At 42.9% G+C, this 21,508-nt stretch overlaps 1 protein-coding gene across 6 annotated transcripts in view; it reads left to right on the top strand.

Moving 5' to 3' along the window:
* The window catches only part of LOC112258064 (double C2-like domain-containing protein beta), a 310,407-nt gene that overhangs the window by 227,880 nt on the left and 61,019 nt on the right, over nt 1-21,508 (top strand). For 3 of the 6 annotated variants that reach the window (XM_042326974.1, XM_024432148.2, XM_042326972.1), the window contains one exon: nt 12,076-12,099. The exons of the other annotated variants lie outside the window; for them this stretch is intronic. In XM_042326974.1, coding sequence (XP_042182908.1) covers nt 12,076-12,099 — 24 coding nt within the window. The remainder of the gene's footprint in view (nt 1-12,075; nt 12,100-21,508) is intronic. 6 annotated transcript variants of the gene reach the window in all.

Below are 21,508 nucleotides of genomic sequence, written 5' to 3'. Positions count from 1 at the left end.
TTGTATGTCGATTGATGAGGGGGAAAAACAATTTAATCAATTTTAGAATAAGGCTGTAATGTAACAAAATGTGAATAAAGGGGTCTGAATACTTTCCTAATGCACTGCAGATGATATGTATGCATGTGTGTATGTATGCGTGCGTGCTTGTGCGTATGTTTTCTGATGCTTGCTTCTCTGTGGTTGTGTGAAGGGTATTTCCCATGACAACAAGCTGCTTGTAGCACATGTTGCTGTCCACTCTACTATTGATCCAGACCAAGCCTTTGGTCTGTCTTCACGGCAGTACACACACACTTCAACATGAGCGCACACACACACACATGAATATATGACAACACAAACCCATACAAAAACACTTGCATGCACTTTCGCACGCACACACTCAAATCCTCCCCAAGAAGGGTAATCTCTTCATAAAGCGTTTCCCTCACTGTGTTTAGTTTTTTTCCTCTTGAAGATGAAGATTACTTTTTGGGCTCAGTAGCTCACTGGGCTCTAGGACAAAGCAGGAAACATCTGTAGACATGTCAGATATTTCTTCCCCTCTATTGCTCACCCATGTTCTGTGTGACATTTACCAGTTAATGATTTCAAATTGATTTTCTGTTACTTACTGCGTGCTATTGTGTCATGGCATGGTCTGCAATAAGCAAGACAGGGTGCCTGAATGCAGAGACTCAGGTGGCTCAAGAGGAAAGTCTGAAATCAAGATTTTGTACTAAATACTGCATAATTTCTACCCCCAAACAAATGACATCTTCTTCCAAATCAACAAGGTAGGGGAAAATGCAGAGCCTCCGATATCTATTCCCCCTCCACTCGAAGTTGCAGTGGCCATTTTCCTTTTACACCTTGCTCATGATTGTCTTATTCAGGATAAGTAATTCCAATTAATCCACCCGGATCCACATTGGCTGGCTTGGGGGAGGAGTGCCAGCCATGTAGTCAGGTCAGAAACTTGCTTTGCCCTCTTTCACATACCCTATTTTCCTCAAAGAGAACCAGCTGGCTGATCTGAGAGCAACACCTTCTTGTTCTTCTTCCAAGAACAACCCCTTCTATTCTCCAAGGAAAGATGTTAAGTCACAAAGCTAGTCAAATAAAAAGCATGAGCTGGCACACACCCAGAGAAAATGATTTTTTTGTAGATGTGCACACTCTACATAAACTCAGCCCCCCCCCAAAAAGTCCTCTCACTGTCAAATTTTCTGCAAACTTAACATGTGTAAATATTTGTATGAACATAACAAGATTCAACAACTGAGACATAAACTGAACAAGTTCCACAGACATGTGACTAACATAAATGGAATATTGTGTCCCTGATCAAAGGGGCAGTCAACATCAAAAGTAACAGTATCTGGTGTGGCCACCAGCTGCATTAAGTACTGCAGTGCATCTCCTCGTCATGGACTGCACCAGATGTGCCAGTTCTTGCTGTGAGATGTTACCCCACTCTTCCACCAAGGCACCTGCAAGTTCCCGGACATTTCTTGGGGGATTGGCCCTAGCCCTCACCCTCCGATCCAACAGGTCCCAGACATGCTCAATGGGATTGAGATCCGGGCTCTTCGCTGGCCATGGCAGAACACTGACATTCCTGTCTTGCAGGAAATCACGCACAGAACGAGCAGTATGGCTGGTGGCATTGTCATGCTGGAGGGTCATGTCAGGATGAGCCTGCAAGAAGGGTACCACATGAGGGAGGAAGATGTCTTCCCTGTAACGCACAGTGTTGTGATTGCCTGCAATGACAACAAGCTCAGTCCGATGATGCTGTGACACACCGCCCCAGACCATGATGGACCCACCACCTCCAAATCGATCCCGCTCCAGAGTACAGGCCTCGGTGTAACACTCATTCCTTCGAAGATAAACACAAATCCGACCATCACCCCTGGTGAGACAAAACTGCGACTCGTCAGTGAAGAGCACTTTTTACCAGTCCTGTCTGGTCCAGCGACGGTGGGTTTGTGCCCATAGGCAACGTTGTTGCCGGTGATGTCTGGTGAGGACCTGCCTTACAACAGGCCTACAAGCCCTCAGTCCAGCCTCTCTCAGCCTATTGCGGACAGTCTGAGCACTGATGGAAGGATTGTGCTTTCCTGGTGTAACTTGGGCAGTTGTTGTTGCCATCCTGTACCTGTCCCGCAGGTGTGATGTTCGGATGTACCGATCCTGTGCAGGTGTTACACGTGGTCTGCCACTGCGAGGACGATCAGCTGTCCATCCTGCCTCCCTGTCGCATTGTCTTAGGCGTCTCAAGGTACGGACATTGCAATTTATTTCCCTGGCCACATCTGCAGTCCTCATGCCACCTTGCAGCATGCCTAAGGCACATTCATGCAGATGAGCAGGGACCCTGTGCATCTTTCTTTTGGAGTCATTGGAAAGGCCTCTTTAGTGTCCTAAGTTTTCATAACTGTGACCTTAATTGCCTACCGTCTGTAAACGGTTAAGATACGACTGTTCATTAATTAATTGTTTATGGTTCATTGAACAAGCATAGAAAACAGTGGTTAAACCCTTTACAATGAAGATCTGTGAAGTTTTTGGGATTTATCTTTAAAAAACAAGGTCCTGAAAAGGGATGTTTCTTTTTTGCTGAGTTTATATAGACTCCCAGTAATTTATTGAGTAAAACAGTCAGAGGTAACACACTAGGGCCGTGGTCAAGTCAAATCAAAGTGTATTTGTCACGTGCGCCTTTGGTTAGTGACTCCCTTTGGGATTTCAGATTCTCCAGCTGTTTTCAGTCAGTGCAAGGCTCTACACAAAACCCCAGGTGTCATAATGGGCAGCAGGGTTCCTCTGCTCCGGCACCTGGCAGCGGCCTAGCGAAGCCCCAGTCCAGGGAGCTCATGGTGACTTTTCTGGCTCCCTCATCCTAGGGCTAGCCTCAAAGAGAGGCTCCCTGGGAGAAAGGGAGGTGGCAGTGATGGCCTTTGTGTTTTGGTGATGATCGCCCCAAAATTGTGAGGTGGTTTGCTCGGAAGGGATTTCTGGTGGTTTTCCTTCACTGTTGCGATTGCTGTAAGGTTTTGAAGATTTTAAGAGTATCAGGTCCCACAAGGGTACTCATCATCAATTAACATAACTGGAACAAAAAATGTAAAATTAAAATAAAAACACCAGCCAAAAAGATTTAAAAAGTAAAATGCAGCTTTGTAAAATCTCTGCTGTTTGTTCATTGGTGGTTGTGAAATTGCACCTTTATGACTTCCTTGTTGTGACAGACACAATATCTGCTTCACATATAATTCAGTGATTCGGCCATCTGGGCCAGATTTACCCTGCCAGCCCAGAGCTATACTGGGTTGTTGGGGAGAAAGCCATGACTAAGCCAGGGCAGACATTTTGCTTTGCCATACTCTGTTATATAGATATGCTTAATAATAATGTACATTTTCATTTTGACATCCTCCACACACCAAACGTCAACACACTAGAAAATATGGTAAGATAAGCAGTTGCATGGAGTTGTTAAAAAAAGCATTAGTCCCTTTAAATGTTTTGTTTATTTCTCAGAAGAGGACATTCATGGGTATTTTTCCCTTGCATGGATCCGTTATGTTAAAGGTCCAATGCAGCATTTTTTATTTCAATATCAAATCATTTCTTGGTAACAATTTAGTACCTTACTGTGATTGTTTTCAATGAAAATGGTCAAAAATAAACAAAAATAGCTTCTTATCTAAGAACAATTTCTCAAGCAAGAATTTTGCTAGGACTATGGGGGGGTAAAAACTAGCTATTATTGGCAGAGAGGTTTGGAACTTTATTTCTTATTGGTTATTTACTAATTTACCACCTGGTAATGTCACCAGGCAGGCCAAAACTCCATCCCACCGATATAGGCAGACATTTCAGGTAGTCCTTTTTAACAACTCTTACTCTAAACGGGCATTATAATTTTCACAATTTCACAGTATTATTCCAACCTCATAGTGCAGAAATACATATAAAATGCAGAAAAATCACATTTTTGACTGCACTGTGCCTTTAAAGTAAAATAATAATAACCATGTGTTTCATGTATTCCAACTATTTAGCTCCAGTCATTAACATGAGCCCGTTCTCCCCAATTAAGGTGCCACCAAGCTCCTGTGAAGTATTCATACCCCTTGACTTTTTTCTGCATGTTGTTGTGTTACAGTCTGAATTCAAAATGTATTAAATAAATTGTTTTACTCACACATCTACACACGATACACCATAATGACAAAGTGAGAGCATGTTTTTAGAAGTCTTACCTTTGGCAGCGATTACAGCTGTTGTTTCAACTCCGCTAGTGTGTCGTGAAACACACCTTCCACGTCATTTGTTATTTTCCATAGAACGCATAGCCCCTAGTTGATTATCCCTTACTTATTGCACACAAAGGGAGTCCATACAACTTGTTGAGCAAATTTTTACTCCTGAACTTATTTAGGCTTGCCATAAGGGGTTAAATACTTATTGACTCAAGACATGTCAGCTTAGGTTTTTAATTCAATTGTAAATATTTCTAAAAACATGATTCTACTTTGACATAATGGGGTATTATATGTATGCCAGTGACACAAAACCTCAATGTATTCAATTTCAAATTCAGGCTGTAACACAAAAAAAAATATGGAAAAAGTCCAGGGCTGTGAATACTTTCTGAAGGCCCTGTACATGGTCAATAATTAACTACATGATTGATGCATTTCTGCCAAGAACACAGAGTACAGAAAAGGTCCTATGTTTCTTTAATCATGCAAAACAAAGACTTTTCTAAAGTGAGAGAATAGAGGCCGGAATAAAAATCGCCAGGCGGTACAGAAAGTTATTGGTCCCATTCCACAGAGCACTCATATCCAGCACAGTCAGGGACCTAGGACATCAGCCTATCTTTATGTGTGAAACTCACCATCCCTCCTCAGGGTACACCACAACTCCCCCTTAATGCTGAGCAATTCATAGAGCAAGTAAGTTTACTATTGCTGTGTTGATGAAAAATCACACACGCTCCGGCAAGAGTCAGCATTCAATATGCAAAGACTGATTTTTGTAGTTATCGTGTTAGATGTTGCTGGACTATAAAAATGCATTGTTGCACATATTTGTCCATTCTTACTTAATCTAAGATACTGCATGGGGTGGTACTATTTTCTTAGGTGCATTTATTTTCCAAATGGCACCCAAAAGTCAGATTGTATGTCAGATAATGATTGATTTGGTGAGATTTCCCACGGCTGCCAATAGTTTGCTAAAGGGAATTGCAGTTGAACATAATATTGTCTCGACATTAGGAAGCACTCCTCCAAAGAAAACGCTCTGATAATGACATAGTTGCGTTGTTAATTTTCTCTGCTTGGTACTTGACGTGACGTGGTATACTGTCCACAATGGAGCCTCCTTTTCAACGTCAACAACAGCCACTGCAGCTAACAGAAGCATGCTCTTAAAGGCAGCCATGCTTCAGGGTCATGGAGTGTTATTGCCTACAATTGTTACTTGAAGATTCTTGCTTTGTGTAAAGTAACACTGAGGCAAAGAAGCCCCTCCAACAGGCTTGGGCGCCCTCTGTGCCCGTAGCTCTGTCTATCGGTCTGGGTGGATGAATGGCACAGAAGGGAGCACGCAGCTGAGGGACATGGCAGTGTGCAGTAGAGTGGGCGCCCCAGGCAGGCCAGCCTGCATTGATTGATGGCAGCTATTTGCAGACTGGTTAGGAGCGTTGGGCCAGTAACTGAACGGTCACTAGTTCGAATCCACGAGCCAGTAAGGTGAAAAAATCTGCCGTTCTGCAGTTAACCTCCAACAACAACTGCTCCCCGGGTGCCGATGACGTGGATGTCGATTAAAGCAGCCCCAGCACCTCTCTGATTCAGAGGGTTAAATGTGGAAGACACATTTTGGTTGAATGCACTGGCTAAGCTTTCCCTTTCCCACAGCCAGACTGAGGGACAAATGTGGAGGTGAGGGTACTTGCATGGTCTCTGTCTCCCAGTGTGTATCAGATGAGATGGTATTTTGCTGCATCTCAGTAAGTCAAAGTCAATTCCTCTCCGTCATTTGCATCCTAAAGATCAAATCCCCATTAGGGAAAACAGCGCCACTGTTCGTCCCAGTGAATCAGCCTCTGGCAGCATGTCTCGTTTTTGGGTGGAGTACACATTCAGCTGTTCTTTCGCGTGTGCAATGATGTCAGAGGGAAAAAACATTTGTTCACTGTTTGCAGTAGCTTCTTTGTTGTTGTCATAGCCCAAACGCACATGGCAGTTTCACCAATTAACGATTCCAGCTCAAAGAATCGAAGAAGTAAGAACAAATCTCCACAGGTTGACGTTTATGGAATTATTCTAGTCCTGGAGGCAGAGCTGAGCCATTCCCACTAGATGGGCCAGCTGCAAAGTCAAAATTGGCTATATAAAGTGCATTCAGATAGTGTTAACTAATGGGGAAAACTCTAGAATGATGAGTGAAATTCAATCTTGCGCTTCTCTGCGCACGCTGATATTTCTAAGCCCGCATGCAGCTTAGAGGGAACTTGTCTCATGAGTCCATTCTATGCGCACCAAAATTACATTATGCTTCTCTGAATTGTCTTGTGAAAGAATAACACAGTAAGATCAGAATCGCACTTTATAATTTAGCTAGGCATGTTGGCAAATTATACCCACCTGACCCAGATTGCGAGTGAAAATGGAGCGTTTTTGGATTGTGTAAACAACAACAGTAATTGTAAAAAGGCTATACAGGGCTGTCCCTAAAAGTGTTGCAAAATTCCAGGCACTTTCAATAAATTCCCTGATTTCCCCAAAATCCCGGTTGAGGCATCTCGGAATCAGTAATGAATGAACAGGTAATTCAGAGTCCTCCAACCAGGAGTTCAGGAAAACCGGGGAATTTATTGAGCGTTCCCGGAATTTTGCAACTCTAGTTCCAAACAAAACAAATACAAGTGTGCTAGCTTTAGTTTCTTAACGGCACAGCTAGTAGAACAAAAAAAGCATGTTTATAGTTGAAGACTCTTCTATGAGTGCTAAAAGCACATTAAAATTACTTAGGAACTGTGCACACTGTGGAGAGGTATGTGGCCACTGGCCACACCCGTTAGAACTCTCACTCAAAGCATTTTCATTTTTTATAGATCACTTTAGTTCCCAGGTTCTGATTCTGTTCCTCGAAAATGATCCGGTTCTGTTCCCTGAACCAGCGAGGGTAATAGCTCGCACGACAAAAATGTGTAAATTCAGGGGCCTTTGAATTCGTCTGCAAATTTATTTAAGCTGGATCATGTACACGACCGGTGCCTGGCTCTCCCAACACTCCCACCAGGAGGTCTGGGAGGCACAGTGGGGAGGGGGGACCGAAATAGCCACTGTCAGTGGAGAGAGGGAACACCACCTCCTGTGTAGATAAGGTGGGCATCTTTAGCCGCTATCAGCCCTGACAGTTAGCCAGATGGGGCCTTGGCCACTCGGTAGCACAGATGGACAGAGCTTGTTGGTTCCACTTCATCCTCCCCTCCCTCACTCTTGGTTGGTTTCACTCACACATACTGGCCAGCTGCCTCTTAGGAGATTTGACTAAGTGCTCTGGACACACTCAAGACTCCACAAGACTGTGGAGCTGAGAGAGAGGGAGGAAGAAAGAGATGGGGGAGGGGAAAGAGAGTTGATGCCCTGGGAATTGGCGAGAGAGCAACGCTGAGATGTTGATGGTGGTGAGTATGATTCCAGGGCAGTGGTTGCAGCGGGCGTTGGTAATTTTTTTATCAGAAGTTGTCATAGGTGAACAAATGCCCAGTTCGGTAATGAAGCATTAGGGAAGCCAGTCAGGGAGGAGGGGATCGCTCTTAAGGAGCGAACACAACGGATTACAGGGAATTACAGAACAGATAATGGCATGGTCATAAACACAAATCGGAATGTCACATTTACAACAACAAACATCTCTCATTTCAGGGATTTTACCATAGCAGATTACACACAGGTGGATTGTATTTATCATCATTAGTCATTTAGGTCAACATTGGATCATTCAGAGATCCTCACTGAACTTCTGGAGAGAGTTTGCTGCACTGAAAGTAAAGGGGCTGACTAATTTTGTACGCCCAATTTTTCAGTTTTTGATTTGTTAAAAAAGTTTGAAATATCCAATAAATGTCGTTCCACTTCATGATTTTGTCCCACTTGTTGTTGATTCTTCACAAAAAAATACAGTTTTATATCTTTGTTTGAAGCGTGAAATGTGGCAAAAGGTCGCAAAGTTCAAGGGGGCCGAATACTTTCGCAAGGCACTGTATGAGATGTGTAATGCAAAATATGTAAACATTATTAAAAGCGCTAGTGTTCCAATTATTAAAGTGGCCAGTGATTTCAAGTCTATGTACATAGGGCAGCATTCTCTAATGTGCTAGTGATGGCTATTCACAATCTGATGGCCTTGAGATAGAAGCTGTTTTTCAGTCTCTCGGTCCCAGCTTTGATGCACATGTACTGAGCTCGCCTTCTGGATGATAGCGGGGTGAACAGGCAGTGGCTTCGGTGGTTGTTGTCCTTGATGATCTTTTTGCCCCTCCTGTGACATCAGGTGCTGTTGGTGTCCTGGAGGGCAGGTAGTTTGCCCATAGTGATGCGTTGGGCAAACCGCACCACCCTCTGGAAAGCCCTGCGGTTGCGGATGGTGCAGTTGCCGTACCAGGTGTTGATACACCCCGACAGTATGCTCTCAATTGTGCATCTAAAAGTCTGTGAGGGTTTTAGGTGCCAAGCCAAATGTCTTTAGCCTCCTGAAGTTGAAGAGATTGCCTTCTTCACCACACTGTCTGTGTGGTTGGACCATTTCAGTTTGTCAGTGACATGTACGCAGAGGAAATTGAAGCTTTCCACCTTATTCACTGCGGTCCTGTCAATGTGGATAGGGGGCTGCTCCCTCTGCTGTTTCATGAGGTCCACAATCAGCTCCTTTTGTTTTGTTGCTGTTGAGTGAGAGGTTATTTTCCTGGGTCCCCAGGGTCCTCACCTCCTCCTTGGTAATCAAGCCCACTACTGTTGTGTTGTCTGCAAACTTGATGATTGAGTTGGAGGCATGCGTGGCCATACAATCATGGGTAAACAGGGAGTACAGGAGGGGACTGAGCACGCACCCTTGTGGGGCCCCAGTGTTGAGGATCATCAAAGTGGAGGTGTTTTTTCCTACCTTTAACACCTGGTGGCGGCCCGTCAGGAAGTCCAGGACCCAGTTGCACAGGGAGGGGTTCAGACCCAGGGCCTCGAGCATAATGATGAGCTTGGAGGGTACTATGAATCAAAATCAAATCAAATTGTATTTGTCACATACACATGGTTAGCAGATGTTAATGCGAGTGTAGCGAAATGCTTGTGCTTCTAGTTCCGACAATGCAGTAATAACCAACAAGTAATCTAACTAACAATTCCAAAACTACTGTCTTATACACAGTGTAAGGGGATAAAGAACATGTACATAAGGATATATGAACGAGTGATGGTACAGAGCAGCATAGGCAAGATACAGTAGCTGATATCGAGTACAGTATATACATATGAGATGAGTATGTAAACAAAGTGGCATAGTTAAAGTGGCTAGTGATACATGTATTACATAAGGATGCAGTCGATGATAGAGTACAGTATATACGTATGCATATGAGATGAATAATGTAGGGTATGTAAACATTATATAAGGTAGCATTGTTTAAAGTGGCTAGTGATATATTTACATCATTTCCCATCAATTCCCATTATTAAAGTGGCTGGAGTTGAGTCAGTGTCAGTGTCAGTGTGTTGGCAGCAGCCACTCAATGTTAGTGGTGGCTGTTTAACAGTCTGATGGCCTTGAGATAGAAGCTGTTTTTCAGTCTCTCGGTCCCAGCTTTGATGCACCTGTACTGACCTCGCCTTCTGGATGATAGCGGGTTGAACAGGCAGTGGCTCGGGTGGTTGATGTCCTTGATGATCTTTATGGCCTTCCTGTAACATCGGGTGGTGTAGGTGTCCTGGAGGGCAGGTAGTTTGCCCCGGTGATGCGTTGTGCAGACCTCACTACCCTCTGGAGAGCCTTACGGTTGAGGGCGGAGCAGTTGCCGTACCAGGCGGTGATACAGCCCGCCAGGATGCTCTCGATTGTGCATCTGTAGAAGTTTGTGAGTGCTTTTGGTGACAAGCCGAATTTCTTCAGCCTCCTGAGGTTGAAGAGGCGCTGCTGCGCCTTCTTCACGATGCTGTCTGTGTGAGTGGACCAATTCAGTTTGTCTGTGATGTGTATGCCGAGGAACTTAAAACTTGCTACCCTCTCCACTACTGTTCCATCGATGTGGATAGGGGGGTGTTCCCTCTGCAGTTTCCTGAAGTCCACAATCATCTCCTTAGTTTTGTTGACGTTGAGTGTGAGGTTATTTTCCTGACACCACACTCCGAGGGCCCTCACCTCCTCCCTGTAGGCCGTCTCGTCGTTGTTGGTAATCAAGCCTACCACTGTTGTGTCGTCCGCAAACTTGATTGAGTTGGAGGCGTGCGTGGCCACGCAGTCGTGGGTGAACAGGGAGTACAGGAGAGGGCTCAGAACGCACCCTTGTGGGGCCCCAGTGTTGAGGATCAGCGGGGAGGAGATGTTGTTGCCTACCCTCACCACCTGGGGCGGCCCGTCAGGAAGTCCAGTACCCAGTTGCAGAGGGCAGGGTCGAGACCCAGGGTCTCGAGCTTGATGACGAGCTTGGAGGGTACTATGGTGTTGAATGCCGAGCTGTAGTCGATGAACAGCATTCTCACATAGGTATTCCTCTTGTCCAGATGGGTTAGGGCAGTGTGCAGTGTGGTTGAGATTGCATCGTCTGTGGACCTATTTGGGCGGTAAGCAAATTGGAGTGGGTCTAGGGTGTCAGGTAGGGTGGAGGTGATATGGTCCTTGACTAGTCTCTCAAAGCACTTCATGATGACGGATGTGAGTGCTACGGGGCGGTAGTCGTTTAGCTCAGTTACCTTAGCTTTCTTGGGAACAGGAACAATGGTGGCCCAATAGATGTGCGTTGCAAGGTCAGGGTGCCATTAAAGGAACGACTTATCACAGGTCTCAGATAAGTGGCTGTGACTGCTGATTCAGTGGAATGCTGTCACCAATGTTTACGATTGAATTTACTGTATTGCGGACGTGACTTGAGATAACAAAAATTATCAAGTCTCCCACATAAGTCTCTTGTGAAGGGGTCACCACAACATTGGAAATCACAACTAGTCTATTTTGAAATCGACTGAACAATATACAAATCTGCCCATTTGTTTAAACACTGATGAGATTGATTCTGAGTTCAATGAGTTGTATAGCATGTAGAAAGAACTGATTGTGAGGCCGTCAATAACCTTATTCACTCTGCCCTATCCTCATGAGTTTTGACTGCTTGAGCTCTATTAGGGGAACTGTTTCTTCCCTGCCTCAACTGCTGCACACCGCCCCCTAAAACAGTTAATTAACGAATCGTTAAACTTGGATATGTGGCTAAATAGATGTTTATTTGATCCTCCAGGCACCATAATCATTTTGTACTTTTTTATTGAAAATATGCTAATTCTCATTATTTGTTTAGCCTTTGATGCAACAGTTATTAATATGTATGTGACTGACTGACTGACTGAATTATATAAGCGGCACATTGTATCTCAAACTTTTCTTGTAAAACGGGATTTGGACATTTCTATTGAAAAGGCTTTACAAGGCCACCTTTATCCATTTGACAAGTGCTATCACTGATTTCCTAGGTCAACAATGTTTCAAACGTGTCAAACTTTCCAGCAACTCACCATGAAATACAAACTTACATTTCATTTTGCCACACTTTTCATATTCCATCTCGGTTATTATTTGTATGTGTTTCCAAACGCTTATTTTTGCTTTATGTATTTATGTATTTGTTTTAAAAAAGGTCAGACAATTTTTCACTCTCCATTTCTTCTGTTTCTTCAAAGGCAAGCTGTGGATATTTTTTCTCTTGATTTCTAAAGTTAATGTTTTTTTTCTGTTCCTCTTCCTGCACCTTACTCTCTTGCATGCATTCCTCTCTCTCTGCATGGTTCTGGGGAACAGCTCCCCATCCCCAGGTATAAGAAGGTAAGGCACCGACTCACACTGTCCAAACCCTAATCAGCCTACAGAAATCAGAATGTGTCCATTTTTCTCATGTGGTGTGTTGACAACCCAAAACCAAACTCTAACCAGCCTACACCCTCCCCAACCAACTCCCACTGGACCCTGTGGAATGGATAGCCCCTATTAAAATCCTTACTAAACCCCAACCAGCAGCCTACACCAACCTAAACCAACTCCCAATGTCCCCTGTGGAGTGAACAAACCCTAACTATCCTACACCAAGCTCAACCAACTCTTTCACACTATTGGCATCTCATAATTGTCTAATACTCTTCTCACGCTATCATACTATACTGTGCTGGCATGGATATTTTTATTTTCACATTGTCCTTTTCTAGCACTGTTCCATTAATTATGGAACTAAACCACAGGTGTATATTTATTCATTCTATATATTGTGGCACATTTCAGGTCATACCCTTGTTTCTGTAATTTCTGTAGAATGAGACTATTGCTGGAGCTGTAAAATACAGTAAAATTACTTTTACTTAATTATCCAGAGCATGGTTAAATGATTATGCAACCTGAAAATCATCTGACATCTTTTTTTTAAATCAGGGGTTTTCAATTTCAGTCCAGACTGGGCTATTCCCAACCTGCACATTTTGATCTAGCCCAACACTAACACGTCTGACTCAATTTAACAAATCATCAATAAACTGTTGAGTGCTTTGGTTCACAAGACTAGAAACGTCAAGCTAGTCTGATCTTACTGGCCCAATGTTAGGGTTGTTCCTGTAATTGTGCTTGTGTAGATTTGGTACAGAAAATTAGTTTCAACCTTGTACTTCCCTCCCTATGTTGAATATTTGTTAAATGATACTTTCCGTGTTAATTGACACCAAATCTTTTGTTCTCATTTCATCCATCCAGACCTACAGTATAACTGGGAAATGTCAAAGTTAGCATATGGTGATATACACCGAGTATACAAAACATTAAGGACACCTGCTCTTTCCATGACATAGACTGACCTGGTGAATCCAGGTAAAAGCTATGATGCCTTATTGATGTCACTTGTTAAATCCACTTCAGTCAGTTTAGATGAAGGGAGAAAACAGGTTAAAGAAGGATTTTTAAGCCTTGACCCAATTGAAACATGGATTGTGTATGTGTGTCATTCAGAGGGTGAATGGGCAAGACAAAGATTGAAATGTCTTTGAACTGGATATGGTAGTAGGTGCCAGTTAAACCGGTTTGTGTCAAGAACTGCAACGCTGCTGGGGGGTGCTCAATATTAGGAAGGTGTTCCTAATGTTTGACATACTCTGTGTATAGGCTACTGTGTGTGTATTTTTCCAAAGCAGTATGTTGGTGCTTATATTTAATTGATACTGTGGCAAAGAATGGGGTCGAGTGATAAATGGCAGATATGTGAGAGCAGAACTAATAAACGGGCTCTGCCCTATCACTAAAATGGCCACCCCGATCAGAACTACAGATCACAAAATGGCCAACTGCCAAAACAATTCCCAGAAGCAAGGGGAAGGTGGGGCCGACCCACAGATAAGGGGTCAAGACAAACCAGGAAGAGAGATAGAAAGGGCTGGAAGGATCTGGGAACCATAGAGAAAGAGACAATATATATCAGCTGGATTTACCGCGCATGAGCTGGACTGTTTGGACTTACCTGTTGGCGTTTGTACCTGGATCTACCCGAAAACCCGATTTGTGTACCGAACCCTGCTATCCGTGACCTTGCCTGCAGCCTGGGTGGACCATGATGGAGAAACAAACACACAGGTACTGTCCTGTTCTAAAGAACTCTCATTCTGGGGTGATTTTGGTGACAGTTTCTCACTTAATTTGTGACAAACTCTCCTAATCTTGAAAAGATTTGCCACATGTGGTGAAGAATGTGAGCAGATGAACTAACCATACCACTGGTTAGGTAGAGGGGGAAAAAAGGTTCATTTAGCACTCTAGAGGGAGGTCTGTGTTTTTTGTTGTGGCTTTGTTTGGTTAGGACAGTTTTCTCTGGAAAATGGGTATGGAGGGAGCCATACAGGCCATACAAGCGGTGGCCACCCAACAAGAGGCAACTAGAGCTCAACAAATAGCTCATCAGGATGCAATGTGAATGTATCAGGACACGTTACAGGTCCAGCACCGCACCAACCAGCTGCTCAGAGAGGAGCAAGAGAGAAACACCCGGGAGTTAAGAGAAGGCCTAAAGGAGCTAGTGGACTAAATTGGGGCTCAGTTACCAGCTGCAAATATCCAGATGCGGGCCAATCATTTTCTTCAAAAAATGACAAAGCTGGGAACCCTCAGAAGGTGGGGCCGTCCCACAGATATGGGGTCAAGACAAACCAGGAAGAGAGAGAGAAAGGGCTGGAAGGATCTGTGAACCATAGAGAAAGAGACAATATATATCAGCTGGATTTACCGTGTGTGAGCTGGACTGTTTGGACTTACCTCTTGGCGCTTGGACCTGGACCTACCGAAAACACGATTTGTGTACCAAACCCTGCTATCCTTGACTTTGCCTGCAGCCTGGGTGGGCCAGGACGGAGAAACAACCACACAGGTACTGTCCTGTTCGAAAGAACTCTCATTCTGGCGTGATTTTGGTGACAGTTTCTCACTTAATTTGTGACAAATGCTCGTAATCTTGAAGAGATTTGCCAGAATACTTTGACATGATGTATTGACTGATATGAGAGTATGGTGTATGTTTATCCTCAGGTGCAGTACCTGAAGGTCATTTTACTTTAACTCTGAAACAACAGGTACAGTAGTGAAGCCATTCTAAAGTGGGTGTACATCCTACACTGTTCTGTACGTACTAGCAGTATCATTCATAAAGTAATCAAGTAAAGAACATGTTAGGATAACATCATCATGAGTCACATAACTAATTCCTCTATTTCTGTCTCTGAGCTGAAACCATAACAAGGCCCTAGTTCACCTTTTGCAGCTGCAATAAGGATAATAATTATTGGAATTAAGCGCAACAACAAATGTGCTTTACTCCCTCGTTAGCCTCTGGTTTACGGGTCAGTTTTAATTGAATAACAGATCAATGTGAGAATGCTATATAAATGCATTATTTGTCGCGGAGACAAACTCCAATTTAAATACTGCCTTTGGTCTCACTGACACTACTGACAGCGTTCACACATTTTCATTTGTCTTGTCAAAGTAGACCTTTAGTCAGGGCCCTATGAAATGCAATGGCATTAAAGGAGTAGTTCACTATTTTACGATATGATGTTAGATTGTTCCTCATCCTAAAAGTAGTCTATGGGCCAAGAGAAACTGTAATCTATTGTTCAGGATTCTTTAAACAGTCATTACTAACTTCAGCTAACTTTAGCCACCCCTAGCTAAACATCTATGGAATTGATGGGGGCATGTGAGCATATATTTTTGTTAAATGGCCGATTCACCTTTAAGTACCATCATGCCAAATATGGAGTACGTTTTTTTAAAAAAAATCCACACTCGCATGCACCCATCGTTTCCATTGATTTTTAGCTAGCAGTGGCAGAAGTTAAGTTGAAGTTTTTAATGGCTGTTTAAAGAGAACTGAACAGGGATTACAGTTTCCCCTACTTTTGAGGGAGGAACCATCTAAAATGAAGTTGTAAAATAGTGAACTATTCCTTTGATGTTGCATTGCATCTTGTTTAACAAGCATGTATCAAACCTCTTCCGCAACAACCTTCTTTTATCCATAATAAACCTTACCATGTTCCGTTTTCCACCAGATATATGCATAGAGTCTAAATAAGCCCTGTCCCAGAGGTTGAGCCAGGGCATTTCTCTGACATTAAAGGAATACTTTGGGATTTTGACAATGCAGACCTTTATCTGCTTCCCCAGAGTCCGATTAACTCTTGGATACCCATGTTATGTCTGCGTGCATTTTGAAGAAAGTTGCTAACTATCGCTAGGTTAATTGATAACTAGCGTTAGTGCAATGACTGGAAGTCTATGGATATCTGCTAGCACGCTAGAGTATCTGCTAGCATGATAGTAGATACCCACAGAAGTCTAGTTATTGTGCTAACGCTAGTTAGCATTGGCTCGCAGAAATACCACCCAACTTCCTTCTTACTGGACACAGTAAGGACACATACTGTTTTTCTCTTTGTTTTCTGCACTTTTGCACACCAGTATCCCTACTTGCACATCATCATCTGCTCATTTATTACTCTGGTGTTAATCTGCTAAATTGTAATTATTCGCTCCTATGGCCTATTTATTACCTAACTTCTCATACCTTTTGCACACACAGTAGATAGACTTTATTATTTTTCTACTGTGTTATTGACTTGTTTATTGTGTTACTGGCTTGTTTATTTTTTTATTCCATGTGTAACTCTGTGTTGTTATCTGTGCCACACCGCTTTGCTTTATCTTGGCCAGGTCGCAGTTGTAAATGAGAACTTGTTCTCAACTACTAGCCTACCTGGTTAAATAAAGGTGAAATAAAAAAAATAAACAGAGACATACAAATGGTATCCACGGGTTCCTCTGACTCGTGGGGAGTAGATAAAGGGCCTCATTGCGAAAATCCCAAAGTATCCCTCTAACATTCATTGGTGAGGAATGAGAGGCATCCATCACATCTCCATCATGCCTGACTCTAATAATTCATCATTGCCTCTCCCGTCACAATAGTGGCAGGAAGCCACCACCTAAACACCTCCATCAATCTGAGGAGGACACAGGTGGAGGTAACTCCTCCCATGCCACAAGAGCTGCAAGATAAAGGTAGGCATACCTTGCAGAAGCTGCCTTTTGGCTTCTTTAAGAAATAGGTAACAGTGAACGTATTGGATGGTTCCTACATTTGAAATTTACCGAACTCCTGTTTACTTTTACAAAAATAAAGTCCACACACACCACAGGCACGACACACTAATTCAGCATTGAGGGGAAATTGGTGCGGGGTGTGTGGATACACTGATGTACGGCGCCCATCTGCCTTTCATAACGGTAATTTCTCTTCTCCCTACCCCCTATCTCCCCATAATTGTGATCAACTGGCTCTTCACTGGTGGCTTAGGCAATCACCATGGAGGGAGATGTAGATAGATACTATGTCAGCCTCTTCAATCAACTGCCATTTCTGAATGCTTTTTTTTTGTGCCATAGGATGATATGAATAATATACATAGTAGGAAAGTCAAACCCATTTTCATGATTTCTGGAAGAGCATCAAAATACATAAAACGCATCACATTTTTGTACTCATTCAGCAGTTGGTCAAAACTGCATTTTGAAGTGTCCTAATCAATATACAGAAACACTTCATGATATATTGAAAACATGAACTTAAAATATACTACCTACTCATACAGTACATTTACCACAATAGTAGTCATATTACTTGGATTTTTTAAATCAATTACCTTATAAACTGCATGTGCACCAAGAACCATGTTTTAACAAGTGGCAATTAATCACTCGTATTGATTCGGGGGAATCAGGTCGTATGCGCTGTTGAAACTAACACAACTAAAATATCACATGGAAACTATAAATATTGTTTAGAGGAGAAACCGCTTAAGACAACCTACATTTTGGATGGTTGAGTTTTGCTTCAAGTGGGCCGCCAACACGGAAAGTTAAACGCAACACTATTTTGTTAATCACTGGTATCGATATCAATTTGAAATCAATGAAACAGGGGCAAAGGTTTAGGGTGTCTGCGCTTTTTAAACTAACACTATTCAGAGGCTACACCGAATCTGACAATAATTGTTATATTACTCACTAGAAGAGAATTTGCAGTCAATTAAATTCTAGAATGTCAGATGGAAATTTTGGGTGGCTGCCGAAATGGGGAAGGAAACAAATCAGTTTTGTTATTCAACTTAACTAATCACGACCCACCATAGGATATCAACAGTGACAGGGTTTGGCTGTTATTTGAGTTATAGTTGTACTCTCAAATCCATGCACTGGTGTGAAGCCAGCAACTTTTATACAGAGAGCTCCCCAAATTCTCCCTGCCATTTGAGTTTGAAAATTATAGTAGAATTCTAATCTGTTTAAACATTTCAATTTAGGCTGATGTGTATGTTACCCACTTACAAATTCTTGGCACAATCACATATATTTCTTAATAGTTTAACCATTTACAGTTTAAAAATGCTCTTATGCACAATTTAACCGGTCGCTCTAGAAAGCGCTCCCTTAGTAGCTGTGCAGTAGGCCGTTAATTCACCCTGCCTAAATAGAGTTGAAGTTGAAAGTTTACATACACTTAGGTTGGAGTCATTAAAATTAATTTTTTTAACCACTCCACAAATTTCTTGTTAAAAAACTATAGTTTTGGCTAGTCGGTTAGGACATCTACTTTGTGCATGACACAAGTAATTTTTCCAACAATTGTTTACAGACAGATTATTTCACTTATAATTCACTGTATCACAATTCCAGTGGGTCAGAAGTTTACATACACAAAGTTGACTGTGCCTTTAAACAGCTTGGAAAATTCCAGAAAATTATGTCATGGCTTTCAAAGCTTCTGATAGGTAATTGACATCATTTGAGTCAATTGGAGGTGTACCTGTGGATGTATTTCAAGGTCTACCTTCAAACTCAGTGCCTCTTTGCTTGACATCATGGGAAAATCAAAAGAAATCAGCCAAGACCTCAGAAAAAAAAGTGTAGACCTCCACAAGTCTGGTTCATCCTTGGGAGCAATTTCCAAACGCCTGAAGGTACCACGTTCATCTGTACACACAATAGTACGCAAGTATAAACACCATGAGACGACGCAGCCGTCATACCGCTCAGGAAGGAGACGCGTTCTATCTCCAAGAGGTGAACGTACTTTGGTGCAAAAAGTGCAAATCTATCCCAGAACAACAGCAAAGGACCTTGTGAAGATGCTGGAGGAAACAGGTACAAAAGTATAACCACAGTAAAACGAGTCCTATATCGACATAACCTGAAAGGCCACTCGGCAAGGAAGAAGCCACTGCTTCAAAACCGCCATAAGAAAGCCAGACTACGGTTTGCAACTGCACATGGGGACAAAGATCATACTTTTTGGAGAAATGTCCTCTGGTCTGATGAAACAAAAATAGAACTGTTTGGCCATAATGACCATCATTATGTTTGGAGGGAAAGGGGAGGCTTGCAAGCTGAAGAACACCATCCCAACCGTGAAGCACGGGGGTAGCAGCATCATGTTGTGGGGGTGCTTTGCTGCAGGAGGGACTGGTGCACGTCACAAAATAGATGGCATCATGAGGTAGGAAATCCAGGTGGCTATATTGAAGCAACATCTCAAGACAACTGTCAGGAAGCTTGGTCGCAAATGGGTCTTCCAAAGGGACAATGACCCCAAGCATACTTCCAAAGTTGTTGCAAAATGGCTTAAGGACAACAAAGTCAAGGTATTGGAGTGGCCATCACAAAGCCCTGACCTCAATCCTATAGAAAATGTGTGGGCAGAACTGAAAAAGCGTGTGCGAACAAGGAGGCCTACAAACCTGACTCCATTACACCAGCTCTGTCAGGAGGAATGGGCCAGAATTCACCCAACTTATTGTGGGAAGCTTGTGGAAGGCTACCGGAAACATTTGACCCAAGTTAAACAATTTAAAGATGATGTTACCCAATACTAATTTAGTGTATGTAAACTTCTGACCCACTGGGAATGTGGTGAAAGAAATAAAAGCTCTACTATTATTCTGACATTTCACATTCTTAAAATAAAGTGGTGATCCTGACTGACCTAATACAGGGACTTTTTACTAGGATTAAATGTCAGGAATTGTGAAAACCTGAGTTTAAATGTATTTGGCCAAAGTGTATGTAAACTTCCGACTTCAACTGTATTGCCTTCTTATCTTTAGTATAAAGAGACATAGACAAAAACAAATGTTATATGAGTATATAAGTGTTTCAGCTTTGGTTGTAGTTTGTTATTCGATGATGGCCTCCGACAATTTTTCGAAATGTTAACGAGAGACATTCCATAGCTCAGCTCGGACCATCATACATGGTGGACATCGTACATATCTTCCATATTGTCCAGTTGAACACTTAACCAGAAGTCCAGGTATTTCAGACCAGGGCCACTGTCTGATCCTTCCATAGCGTGATGGAACCAGCTTGATCTCATTTACATTCTGTTTCGGGCAGTCTGCTTGACAAGGCTAGTCCTTTTAGTAAAGAAGTGACTGGGCATAGGAGGTTGTAGCTGCATAGGGAGCTTTGGTCGAGTGTTACCTCAATGTGTATTTAATGCTTCCACCCATACAGCGTAACAGTGCAGGACCACAGTATCAGTGCCTCAAAGCTCCCCAGTCTTCTATTTTCATCTATTGATCTATTGCTCCTCAGCGATGCAGCAGAGTTGAAGGAGCACATCTTGGCTCATCCCATCCAGATAGCTGTGTGCTTTACTTAGGGAAGAATCCACTCACCCAACCCTCAATGTACTCAATACATCAGCCTCGGGCTTGCCTGTCAAAGGCAAAGTCAATATTTCATGTTTCCTGTTGACAGTTTTTTTCCAATCCTATTGGATTCAGCCCAAAGACTGGTCGTGGTATCTACATGAGACTGGTCGTGGTATCTACATGAGACTGGTCGTGGTATCTACATGAGACTGGTCGTGGTATCTACATGAGACTGGTCGTGGTATCTACATGAGACTGGTCGTGGTATCTACACTAGAACATAGCATAGAAGCATTTGGAGCAGTGGGGCCCAGAAGAGAACATGTTGGGAGTCTTTTTGATAGTTGGGCACAGTTCCAAAACAGACCATATCAATTCACATCTGTGGAACGGCTCTGAAGCTGCTCGCACAACGGAGGAATGCTGGCCCCGCTGCACTATCAAAGAGAACATTCATCTGTGTTCTACACAAACATCTGACTCAACCTGGTGCTTTGTAGAAGAGATGAGATGCTGTTTGCTGTGAATGAAAGGAGGAGAGGCTCCAAGCGTAAAGGGGTCCAGAGTACAGGCAGTAATGGAACTCCAGGCACAGCAAACGGCTGCTAAGAGCAGGCGACGTTGGAACACACAGAACCTCCTCCTCCTCTGTCCTACAATAAGTTTTCATAGATTTTGATGTGGAATTAGAATGTGGCATGAAGTGCGTTTGTGACACACATAAATATATAAAAGGTTTTGAGGATGAGAAGATTCTTCACGAAAACAGAAAAATGTACTTTTGCACTTCTTCACCCGACACTCGGTGGAGCAGAAAACTGTATATTACCATTTGTGGTTCTGACAAGTGTTGCTCTGTGTTGGGAGAGAGACGTAACACACACACACTCACAAGCACACACACACACACACACTGTGTGAGGAACTTTCATCCAACACATGGCTGAGCAAATACGTTTGGGAGATAGGATAGCACTGACGCAGACACATGCAAGCAC

Source organism: Oncorhynchus tshawytscha, linkage group LG09 (genome assembly GCF_018296145.1).
Source record: "Oncorhynchus tshawytscha isolate Ot180627B linkage group LG09, Otsh_v2.0, whole genome shotgun sequence".
In the NCBI taxonomy this organism is placed as follows: Eukaryota; Metazoa; Chordata; class Actinopteri; order Salmoniformes; family Salmonidae; genus Oncorhynchus; species Oncorhynchus tshawytscha.
The sequence above is the reverse complement of the archived record's forward strand: the minus strand, read 5'-3'. Positions and strand labels throughout refer to the sequence as shown.